Source organism: Neodiprion pinetum, chromosome 6 (genome assembly GCF_021155775.2).
Source record: "Neodiprion pinetum isolate iyNeoPine1 chromosome 6, iyNeoPine1.2, whole genome shotgun sequence".
NCBI classification, from domain to species: Eukaryota; Metazoa; Arthropoda; class Insecta; order Hymenoptera; family Diprionidae; genus Neodiprion; species Neodiprion pinetum.
Genome location: NC_060237.1, coordinates 23940304 through 23953047, shown reverse-complemented (window position 1 = coordinate 23953047; position 12744 = coordinate 23940304). Strand labels below are relative to the sequence as shown.

The 12744-nt window shown below is 46.5% G+C and overlaps 1 protein-coding gene across 2 annotated transcripts; it reads left to right on the top strand.

The window, feature by feature from the left end:
- The first annotated feature begins 2753 nt into the window (after positions 1-2753).
- Positions 2754-10212, top strand: LOC124221877 (uncharacterized). Of its 2 annotated transcripts, none has more exons than XM_046632268.2 (3): positions 2754-2948; positions 7238-8388; positions 8841-10212. In XM_046632268.2, exons 2-3 carry the CDS (start codon positions 7239-7241, stop codon positions 8999-9001), a joined length of 1311 nt encoding a protein of 436 aa, XP_046488224.1. In that variant the 5' UTR covers positions 2754-2948; position 7238; the 3' UTR covers positions 9002-10212. The 2 variants fall into 2 exon arrangements, with proteins under 2 accessions (XP_046488224.1, XP_068993286.1); XM_069137185.1 differs by lacking the exon at positions 2754-2948 and adding an exon at positions 4681-4921.
- The last annotated feature ends 2532 nt before the right edge of the window (positions 10213-12744 follow it).

The window sequence follows — 12744 nt, the reverse complement described above, 5'->3', positions numbered from 1 at the left end:
CTCCCCAGCCGCCACATCACCCTTCGCCATCCACCACATTTCCCCACCACGAGCCCCCAGGCAGCGGAGCTATCTGTTGTTATCACCAGTTATTTGCATCCCTTCGTCGGAGGGATAGCCGTCGTTGTATGTCTATATATATGGGACGCGAAATTTCCTGGAATTTATTTGCGGGTGGCATTCTCGCGGACGCGATTCTTCGCGAGAATTTTCACCGTTTTCACTTTTGACGAGTATAGTTTGTATATAATGTAAACGCATGTCTTATATTATACGGATGTATGGAACTTGTGCCGAAGACGAGTATTGCCGAATTTGCAGAGCGGATGGAGTTCGCATCGTTAAAGGGTCTCGCGTTTGTAGCTGACTGTATACATATGTTTTATGTGTGCAGCGCAAGTACATGAGTATTGTATATACGTACATGAGGACATATACATATACGTGTCGTCCATACTTCCATACATCGTTGAATAATAGATTATGGCGGAACAAATACTGCGGGGGTTGACTTTGCACGCGGGTGTGCAAGCGCGAGGTCAGGAGGAGGATGGATGCTCGGGTGACACGGTTCGTTTTACGAAACCGTCTCTCCGCAACGCTCCTTAATTAACCTGCGCTTAGACCGGGCTAACCCCACTCATTTTGATAATCACCCCCCATACGTTAGCGCTTGGTACGGACGAGTGGACGGTTATATATGTACACGTATCAAGGTATGTATTTCGGAGGACGCGGTTTAAAGAGACGTGATGTACGTACGCACACATGCGTACATCGTATACGCAGAGAGATGCGAACGAGAAAATAAGGTGAAAAATAAATACGGGGTAGAAGGGGGAGGGCGAGGCAGCGGATTTCGGTTCGATTTAAAATTAAGTCACCCAATCGACGAAAGGCGTGTATCTGTGCAGGCGGTCGTACGTCCGTGGTGTACAACGGCGAAGCGTCGAAAGTGAATTCTCAAGCCTCGGGAGAATCCCTATCTTCGAAGAATACTCCCCCGAACTCCCCGGGATGCCTGTAAGTCCTTGTTCTCCGGAATGTTCCCCAGCTCAGACCATTCGAAACGTCGGACGGTGCTCGCGGCGGTTGAGGGCCGCGAGAAGAAGGGGCTGTGACGAATCACCGGTGTTTAAAATTCCCGTGAGGCTTCACGGTTTCGCACCGCGACGGGGCGGCGGGGGTGGTTGTCGCTCTTGGGGGGAGAAGCACTGCGCGGCGGGGGTTGCCAGGGTGGCGGTGACGAGGAAAGGGGTTGGGTCGAGAGCCGACAGATTGCGAGAGGGACAAATAAGAGTGTATCCACTCCAAAGTGGTGACGCGAATTTCGGGTAAATTGTTTTCAAGTCCTTTGTCTCCGGCGGATCTCGCCGCACAGATTCGCCCTCTTTTACCCCCCTCTCCGTCCCCCTCGTCGCTCCCATTTGACGCGTGATACCACCTACCCTCGACCAGCTGGATACGTACTCCGGTGAGCATCCGTCAGATTCGGATTTCGATCCCTTTAAATATGCTCTTCCGACTCCCGTCGACGCGGCGAAGCACGCCGAATTGGCATTTTTTATTAATACTTGCGCATACCTTTCACACTGTCCACATGAAATTCGATTCATCGTCAGTCATTAACGCGGCTTCCCGCAACGTCCCGTAAAACTCGCGTATTTGTAGGTACTTATCTAACTACGGGAGAATCGATTAGTAACGATAATCAAGACCGCTGCCTGATAGAAATTAATCACGAAATTTCTCAAGACGATACACCACAGAGTGGAGAGATCGTTCCGCGAACAAATCCACTCCCTTGTTCGAAACTTACTTTAACATTAAAATGCTGATTACAATTGAATATAACATAAAAGTGACGACGGAAGATATTGCAATAATAATATCGCCCACCCAGCCGCGTTAGAAATCGCGATTTGGGGGCGAATACTGAACATCTCTGAATTGTGAGTCCCGTAGCGCGTCCATCTTCTTGGGGTTCTGACGAAGTGACAGATACAAATGAGTGGGGGTAATAATCGAGATGGGAACAGGCCAGACGAGTTGAAAAATATTTGGGTCGAAGACAGACCGCGGATCAGAAACGTTCGCGGAGTTTCCCCCGTCTCCGGGTGAAATTTAATACCCTGCACCTCGATCCGTTCTCCGGAAGAGTGCATGTCGATGCGAATGAGGCGAGGGGGCGGAGGTGGAGCGCGAGGCGTGTGTGCGACATGCGAGCGCACATCGTACAATATGTGTGTACGTGATAAATACGGGGGCAGATGAGCCGAGAGTGCGGGGGTGTTCCCTGCCGTATAGGTGTATCTCTTTTCTACTTTTTCATCCCCTTCCTACAGCGGACTCGTCACCCCACCGCCGTGCCGACGAGGATCCGAAGCTGCAGGGTTGCTTTTAGCGCGCCGCGCCTTTGCTCGTCTCCGCAGCGTGGCATTCAACAGGGCCCCGCGCGACGCTCGGCGTCGGGGCTGACGGGGGGTGGGAAGCGGCGGCGTTGGGGGGGGGCGACGGGGACGGGCAAATGATGCGCAGATTGGCCGGATCATCTCAAAAACCACCCCTAGTAGTCGGGGGTGGAATTCACCCCTCTCGAGGCCGTCAACGCCGCCGCTGCTACCACCACCGCCTCCCTCCCCCTCGAACCTCGACCACCACCACCGTCGCCGCCGCCACCACCACCACCACCAATCCGACGACTACGACTTCTCGATTATTATCTCATTTGGCGGTCCGAGGTTTGCGCGCCCCCGACGACTGCAGTGACAACAACCGTCTCTGATCAGACCGCACGCACTCTACACCCGTCAACCGTCCTCGGTCGAGCTTTAACCCTCCGTTCATCGGCGTTACGGTTTCCGACGCTCTTGCCGGTCTCGTTCTTTCTGTTCCGATAAGTTCTCGTATTGTTAATCGTTCCGTTCTATCGTAACAAGATTAACCAGGTAAGTTACACGCTCTTTTTCATACTCACGATTATCTATCTAGAACCAAACGATTTTTTGGCAAATTCTGTTTGCGAGTAGTTCGATGATTGTACGACACCGCAGTTTAACCGGTTCCTTGTACCATCTGCATGTTTCACCTCTTCGGTTTGTTCTTAGTACTGCTATCATCACGGAAAACTATGAATTTTGTTTACGTTTCGTTTTCAAGTCTGGATGATCGGTAAACTGATTCGTTGTGCGAGTCCGCGACACTTTTTGGCGACAATATTTTTATACGAATTCCTGCCCTGTGTATAAACTGGACCAAGTTGCAAACTGACGTAGTTTTATCACTGGAACAAACAACTTGGCACGTGTGTTCCAACGCGCGTCATAACGTCTACATACACAGTCGTGTTGAACTCTGCAGAAACTCGAAACTTTCTTATACCGCGATCTTGTGTGTTGCACGAGTTACCGAGAATTTACACTTGGCACGCGGCAAAGCGTTATTGCACTACTTTCGCATTTCGCGCTCCGAGAACGTTGCAACGATTTCGTGTAACTGTAACAAGTAGGCCCCAAGATTTGACTTAAGCAAAACTCGAATTGACAAAGCTGCGCTAAATTGGCACCTCGAAACAATTGTAGCATCCGCTTCTGATCGAGGTATAACGAGTTACAAGGATGCAGGTTTCACCTTTATTTTTTCTATTCTAAATAGTTTCTATACCAACCCGTTGACTTGGTGATTATTTGCATTACTAATTACTCAATGATCCGAATTATTTGTGAATGCATTTCACAACACGCATGTTTGTGTAACCATTTTGATTAACGTGATGCTTTTGTTTGTCATTATTTATTCAACCGAGTACATAAAACCTACGAAATTATACTCTCCAAATGTGAATCAGTTACAGGTATACCGCTGGAGAAAATCGGTGCATATACACTGGAAATCGGTGAAATATCAGTGAAAGGTCACTGAATCGTCAGTGTATAATTGTATATGCACTGATTTTTTCAGCGATATACTTTGTAACTGAGAATCTGTGAATCTTCACTGATTCAAATTCAGATAGTAGTTTATTGGACGCGAATAGTTGACGAACCTCGCCAGCAGTGACAAATAGTAGGAGAGCCTCTGTGGTAATCGAACTGTACTTTGAAGTAACCTTTGACCTCCCCCGGGTACATGACAGACGGTACCGAAACGGGTAGAGATACAAGGTATCGGAAATTTGATGAAGGTTATCAGTTTCCTTAACTGGTAATATAATAATTTCTCAGCTATTTTTACCCCCCTCCCCCCAAAAAGTTTGAAATTCAATATCCGAGTCTACGAAGGGTGTATCGGGTGATGTTAAATTAGCGTATCGAGTACAGGCGAGTTGTTGTAGATAATCCGTGTCGAAATTCCGATAATCTATCTCACAAGATTACAGTTACAGCTTGTAAAAAAATTATTCAGCCATCGCAGACAGAAATACTTATGCATATACGTAGCACAAGTTATATTACACTGCGGTGTACATAAATATTTGAAATTCACTCGTATTTTCCACCGTATTTTCCCAACGCTCATGCAAATTTCGTCGCGACAGAAATTGAAACAATCCGCCAATTAGAATCGTCAGTGTGACGAGATTATGCAGATTTCAAGCGAGAATACGCGGGGGTTGACGGGGCGGGGGTGGTTCAGGGGAGGAGGAGGGGCAAAAAGGGGCGGCCAACCGTAGGAGGAAGAGAGGCCGCCAGCTTAATACGCTCGACGTTCACTTAATTCAATCTCGGAGTTGTCTTATGAATCGTAAAGCGCTACGCGCCGTGCTACTGAAACTCTACCTCTAGTTTGAGTTTCACGAATTATTGATGATAATAATAATACTAATAATAATAGTGAAAGTAACAATGATAATAACGACAACAGGAGAATAACGGGAACGGCAATAACTGTACAAATATTAATAACGATAAAAGAAATAAAGGTAATTTTAACCATAACCAAAACAGTACAATAGTAATAGTAATGATAGTAATAATAATAATAACAATAGCAACGATAACGATAATTCAACCTACCTCTGGTGGGAAGCTTGACTTTGCCCATTACCACGTATAGTGTATTATTTTACCGGGTGCCAATTAATTTGTCTGCGAGCGCAGATCACTTAACACGAGGTATGTAACCTGGATGTAATAATTGTACGCAAGAATTCTTGGGAAATGTTGTAGTTTTTGGATTGCCTGTTGTTTTCTCAGACTTTTTACGACCATTGATACTGAACGTTGAAGTTATTCACAATATATGTGGAAATTTTGCAACGCTTTGGAAACTTTTCAGAACTCGAATTGATCTTATTGACAGAATCGGATCTAGGACGGCACTTTCTATCACGCAACTAAAATTCGAGGCTTGCGAGATAACGAATCGTATGTAATATCAATGACGAATGACAGATACAATGTCCTCCACTTCAACTCGACGTAAGATGTAGTCGCCGCGTTGTATCCTGTCCGAATAAATACGAGCGTCGGAAGATCCTGCCGGAAAAGTCGTATAAACTTGAGTCGTAACAACGTCCGTGCGGTGTAACGGGCGAACTCACACCGTTGACTTTGACACGCATAGCAGCTTGACGTAGCTGCTTACAGCTAGGAGTCGGAATAAGTAATATCACCGCTGAGGCAGGAGCGTATTTATCACAATGGGGGTAAAACTGACAGCGGTCCATTTCCTCTTCGCCTGTCCCTCCGTCCGTCCGTCCGTCCGAAACGAGTAGAGCCGGCGTCCGAGTTGTCTGTCTGGGTGAACGTAATATCTCGTCACAAAACAACATGGCCGCCGTTTGTTTCGGAAACAATGGACCGAAACAATACCCAGTCCTCCTCGACGTTCCTATATATACCTTATACCACACCGGAATACCTCCCCGATGTAGCTTTTTCCCCGCGAAGAAGCGCGAGATCCGTCCGTTGCACCGACTCGTTCTCTCGTTGCATTTTCATCACCGGGGTATATTGGCACACGGCGAAGGGGACCTTGCGACAGCCGGAGCACGTCGAAGGGAGTGAAACGACGAAGACGCGGGGAAACAAATTAAGTAACCGATGAACGAACGACGCGACGAGTTAAGTCGTGTTTAAGTCGACGAAAATGATTCTTCTCAAAATCCATACTGCAGCATGCTGGAATTTTCTACCCTGGCTGTAAAAATGAATTCATACGTATGTGTGTAAGGATACTCAGGGTACGATAACGCTGATAAAACTTGGACAATAAGCCAAGGTAGGAAATGCAATTCTGAATAGAGTTGACGCGGCTGCTTCTCTTCTTAATGAAATGTAAATATCGGCGTCGATATCAATTAATTACTTCGGGGATAACGGCTCTAATAGCTTACACAGCCGTGTATTTGTTGATGCGCGGTATGTGGCTGGTTGATGGTGTACAGCCGCACGTCAGACTCTGGCTTGGTCGAATGGCGGATGTAAGAATGACGGACGTTGTTTTATTGGGGCTGAATAATCAAGGCTCCTATGCAGGCGAAGTTGGAACAGCGTATAATGCACTTGACAGAAATTAGTAATCCTTAATGGATCCGATGGCGTTAACCCTCTTCAGATTTCCCCACCCCCGTCAGCCCCCTCTGTCCTTCCTGCAGCCCGATCGCGGCTCCGTCTTCGTTGGTCTTAGACGCTCCGGCATATTCAATTAATTTCACGAGACAATAGTGCTTTAGTCCAATATTAGGTGCGTATACTGGCTGGTACATACCTACTCCTTGTTATACCGTCTTTGTCTCGAGAACAAGGGTGAAGACGGGATCGTATCACTGGAGGAGGATGCGATTCCCTTGAATTTCTAACTCTCCCCGTCAATTATAATCTGCAGGCTCAAGATTCATCTTCGGCGGTATTTGTTCGTAATTATTCTTTCCTTGCCTCTTGAAACTTCGTCACTCGGTACAAGCGTGAGCACTAAAAAAGGATCCTCTCTTCGGTCCTTGTACAATCCCTCCGTTGCCTCTGCGAACATCGTCGTGTTTATTCCGAGTTTGTATCTGCTACCTTAGATTCAGAATTTACCCGTAATTAAAAGTCCGCGAAGATACAACGCGAAGCTCTAGAATTAGGTAGAGATTCGGATCAACGGATTCCATCGAAGTTGCCGTTGGGCGGAAGTCGCAACCGGCACGGATCTTGAACGCGTCCAATTATATGATTCGGGAAGTTTTCGAGAAGTTTTCGGGAGATCGATTTTAGGTTCTCACCACGCTGTAATAATTGACGATCCTTTGCAGAATGTCGATGACGACGGGAGATCCCTCGACTCTGAAAACGCCACCGACGCTCTCGGGTGGCGACCTGGTGTCTCGATTGCTGGCGGCGACTCCTCCTTACCTCTACAACGTGCCCTTGACTCCGCACAGTTTTTTCTTCAGCGAGATGCTGCGATCGTTCGTCCAGGCAAAGGCCGAGGCGTCTTCGGTGGGAAGCGGACCTCCACCCCCGCCACGACGCCGAAAGCGTTCGTGGAGAGACGCCCGAGACGGTAGAGACAGACCGTTGGAACTGACGACGAAGGAACGCCCCCACGAGAAGTACTTCGGCTTGGACGGCCATTTGGAGCACAAAGGCAAACACTTGAGTATTCAGCACCCGAGTTTAGGCTTTGAAAATAAGACGACCACTTTCGGCGAGGGTGGCGCGAAAATTCCGGAGGATCACCTGCAGGGTAAGCAGGACTTCTGCAGGCACAAAAATTACTTCGACGAGCGACAATCCTTCGGTTCGAATCATCTGGCGAGCTCCCAGAGCCCAGAGACGTGTTTCCCCGTCGAGCAGAAGGTAAAACCGGAAGAGCTTCCCGGCGGCGATCAAAAGCTTCAATTCAACGAGCGCAACTCAGTCGAAAATCCGGCCAAGTCATCGGGTGAGACCGGCTTCGCCTCCGACCATCCAAAGAACAAGCTTGAATTCTCACCGAGAAACTTCCCCTCGAGTCTCGCGGCGCGTTCCGAGGCTCTGGCCAACCCCCAGAACTTCGGTCTCGCCTCCGACGCCCCGAATCCCGACTTCCTTCCGGCCCCGATGTGGTACCCGCCGTATCCGATGCCCCAGTCGTACCCCGGGATAGACCCGCTTCATTTCTTCATCGACCTCCGCGTATCCGGTCACATTTGGGACCGCAAACTGCAGGCGGAGAGGCAGCCGTCTTTCAAGAGCAAGCACACCTCCGCCTTCAACGTTCCCCAGTCGAAGGAGTACAACCGGCCGTTGAATCTCACCCGGGACGAGGCGTCGAGCTCAAGGACGAAGGATGAAAACTCCAAGGGGACTCATTACATTTTGAAGAACTTGACCAAGACTTACAAGGGTATTCGCGGCGCTGACAAGACCTTGGAAACCTCGAGGATCCTCAAATCTGGGGAAGAAATTGTTACCGGCGAAGGTGAGTCGAATTTAGGTAAGGTAATTAGTGTCGTGCCAGTTATTGACGACACGTTTCGACCCAATTATTGAACCTTTTATTTTCCAAAATTATAGATCGACGGCACAAATTGTGAATTTCTCGATCAATGAAACCAATTGCTAGAGGGTTAAATACTTTAAATTTATTTTTTCGTAATTTTAGAACTAAGGATCAAACAGATCCTTAGCAAAAAAGGTCACTAACTAGTACACCTACCTTAGGAGCTGCGTTGTACCTTGATAAGGAATGCATTGCCATGTATCAAGCTGCAACCTCGCGCATCCTTACATTTCGTGTCCCAATTTCAAGAAAATTGTTTCTTCGATTACGAAATGGAAAGTAGGGTGAATTAAATACTTTTCGAAACTTTCGCCTCACTTATTTTGTGTCGTGCGTAACACGGAGCGGGTGTTGTGTTCTCATTTTTACAGCCAGCGGAAGACCCAGAAGCGCGGACGCCAATCAGTCGGAGAACAAAAACGACGACAAGAAGGATATTCGAGCTCTTATCGGCCTGGAGCTTGTTGTAGACTACGTCAAGGATCCGAAGGATGCAGCGGGGGGTAAAAATTCACCTGAAATTTCCGAGTGAGCTAGTAGCTGCAGTCTATAATAAAAAGAAACTTGAGCTAAAATCAAGCGCTGAAATATTTTGGCGAATTATAATATCAGTATTCGTAACTTTTACCTGTACCATACCTATAATATAGCGATGTAACACCGAAATCGTATAAAGTCGTATTTACATTAAGCTCCGGCCTCTTTCTCCAGCAGAATTAATGCTCCATGTTTCCTTTGTTTTCCATTTTCCGTTTTTTTAAAGCCGCTCACGACTCGACTTCCAGTTAAAATGAAATGCTTATCCCGCGTAATCTCCGCGGAGTTCCCGCCTGCATGGTCTTTGAACGCTTTACCAAATTCTACTAGAATATTTATTTTACGCCGCACATAGTGCAGACCAGACGACGGGGCGCTACGATTACGTAGTACGAGCTTTACACTGTACGAAATCACCTATACTAGGACAATATTATGTAATGGCAACGAGTGCCAGAGGTTTACGGAATGTGTGTAGTTTAAAACCTGCAGAATTATAGTGCAGGCTAAGCGTTAACTCGATATTTAAGGCTTTGTAAGCAGCTGTAGCTAAAAAAAAAGCATAAATCTAGCGACATTCTTCCGAATTCTAATGTATGTGATATTATCTCTGTACATAACAACTATCGTTTATAATATAATCCCATAAAGACATGTATCTATATTATATATAAATATAAATATGTATACACAAATCTGATGATACGTATCTTTACATGTACGGCGTATTTGTGCTGCAGCACGCACCAAATTTCGGCGTGAGAATAATATAGACACACACACATACATATGTATATATATTATATATTATATATATGTGTATATATGTATAAACTAATGAAATCACGACGAGCTCATGTCTCGTTCGCACAGAAATGTTTTCTCTTCAAATTTCAGTCGTATTATATTTCTTTTTTTTTCTATCACGTTTCGTTTTTTTACGATTAATTTAATCAGAAAATTCCGTGCATCGAAAGCTTGCAGCGCTTACGGTTCGCGTTGAAATCTCGTCGAGTACCTTACTTGATGCGGGTGTGATCAATTGATTCCTTGTACTCTGTGAGCTCTGCACAGGACACTCGGAGATGAGTGTCCGTCCAACACGTTGTTGTGCCACGAGGTGGGCGTGATACGTACACCATATATCGTACATACCCCTGTACTTTTCAGTCTGACGACGAAAGTTATGTACATAGATACCTATATAGTGTGTGTAGTCATATATACCTATGTAATATAGGTACGAAATAAAACACTCGCTTCGTCACTTCATCATGACTCGATCCTCCCGCGAAGCTCTTCATTTTTCAATGTGCCTCGTTATATTTTAAGAGCCCTTAGCGCCGCAGTGGCGTGTATATGTCTGTGTGTATAGGTATGTATAGTAGAGATCCCCGGAGAAATGTCACAGTCGGCCCTCTTCGCCTATTATTTGGCTAATCGTCTTTTATTACGCGGGCACATCTCCGGCTCGCCACTCTTATTACCGACTCTGTTCATCGTTGACGTTTCCGTTGCCTTCGTCGTGCTCCTTATTATTGCATGCTCGCCGACACTCCTCGTCATCGTTCGAATCTTTCTTCATTTTTGCGTACGCGGTGCACTGCGCCGCTCTCGACATTTTCTCACACCCCTCGACCCTTTTTTTTTTAATTCTCATATAGAATGAAAAACCGCCCCGTTACTCTACCCTCGGCAAAACAGAAGGTGTACTCGTTACACCCTCTTCTTGGTTGAAAAAAATTTAGACATTTACGATTTATGCGACTAATCATATTAGGATTTATTATAAACGTAAAACAACAGCTTAAATCTTTTCAGGATCAACGGACAGGCGGATTTTTTTCGAGTAAAATATGTGTGTACAAGGCAATCGTTTTGCCTGTACCGGGAAATTACACAGCATCGTTGTTAGTTATTATTCTCAACTCCAGTATCACTTCGCCTTTACGATCCTCGGTGGACACCTGAGACCATTTCGCGTTTTCTCTCGGATCAACGAGGATTCCTTTGAATCTGGGTCGTTCCTCGGGTACTTCGATCAGATTGTAATAAACGTGGGGGCGGTCCATATCTTCCTTAATTTTCACGTACTTTTGTTCCGGAATTCCGTACGGGCGTACCTTAAAAGATTAGCCAAAACTCGTACAGACACAGTTGCAAAAATCACATCAGTGACGTGTTTATATTATATACAATACCGATGTAGAATTATTAATTCTTACCGGATTTATCCGTTTGAAAATCGGAAAACCAGCCTCTCTGTGATAATTGTTATAGTTACTCGACGTGTCTCCGGTTGAAAAACTGAGGTCCAAATCACGGGAGGATTGTTCAAGATCGTTGAAATTTTCGTACCCAATAACATCACCCTTGGTCGATTCGTCGAGATAAAATACGCGCGCGTTCGCAACGCTGTGTCCCAGAAGATACGACAAAACAACGATTATTGGTACAATCATTTCTGCTCGAGTCATCCGTCGTTCGTGGGAGCTGGTAAACTGGCAGTATAAACGCGGAGTGGAGAATAGAGCCGTTAAGAGAAGGCGCAAAAGATGTAAATTATCAGCTCCGTCACAGATGGCTGACAACAGCTTATAATCTACTGTTTAAGGCGATTTGCGTCTGCCGTCGTTCGTTAATTGAATCTTGGCAATGGCTGTTTGGATTCTATACAGACGCGAGTAAATATCATCGTAGCTGACTGGAAATTCGACCGAGCTTTCACAGATCTCGAATCGCTGCAGGGATTACTTTCATTGTTTTCGGCAATCAATTCCTGCCGTAGGTACTCGATGATCCTCGAGCCGTTATTTATTTTCACCGGTGTGCAAAGAAGGATTGCAGTGCAGTTTGGATTTCGTGCGAACACAGCACTCGAGGAAAAGCGCAGAGCCACGTATGGGTATCTGTGCGAAAAGTTCAAATCCGTTGACCGCAAGAATACGATGTCAATGTTGAACATCTCGCGTCCATATAGCTGGTGCACGGTTATAAGTGCTGAATAATGCATGAAATTTATCCGAGAATCAATTCCGCCCTCGTCACCAACGGCGTTGTCGGAAGGCGAGAGCGGGCATAAATCTAAATAATTTCTGCAGCCATCCTATTTTTATTATTCCTAGGAGGGAGCGTTGAATATGCATGCAACGTCATCGACACTTCTCTCCGCACTGCAAGTGTGCCACCTTATATCCTTCGTACACGCTCAAGTGCCTCGCGGCGACGCCGAAAGCTCGTGCTTTTTACCCTAGTTAGCTTACTCAAATCACTCCTCATTTTCATACGACGACGCGATCGGTGACGGGAAATTATTATCGGAGCAAGGTGCGTGATCGATCCCGTTACAACTCTGGCGAGACGTTGTCGTAGATCTTTTACGGTGTGCTGGAGAAGGAAGTGGAGGAGGAGGAGGAGGAGGTCTGGGACGAGGGAAAGGCGATACGGCGAGGGGTGGGTTGGGATTTAGGGGATGAGACACGTGGATCTGGGGGGAGCGGGAATTAATCACCCGAAAAATCCAATATTTAAAATTTATAAGGAACGAGTCATAATTCACCGCGGACTCCTGATAAATCTTGAAGGAATTAACGAGCCCGCGAGACGACGACACGCGTCTCCGTCTTTTCCGCCTCGTCCTAACGCGGCGGGCACAGACGGTCCACCCCCTCATCCTCATCCTCATCCTCATCCACCGCCACGGGGGGTATGAAATATAGCCGGGAACTTTTCTCATAC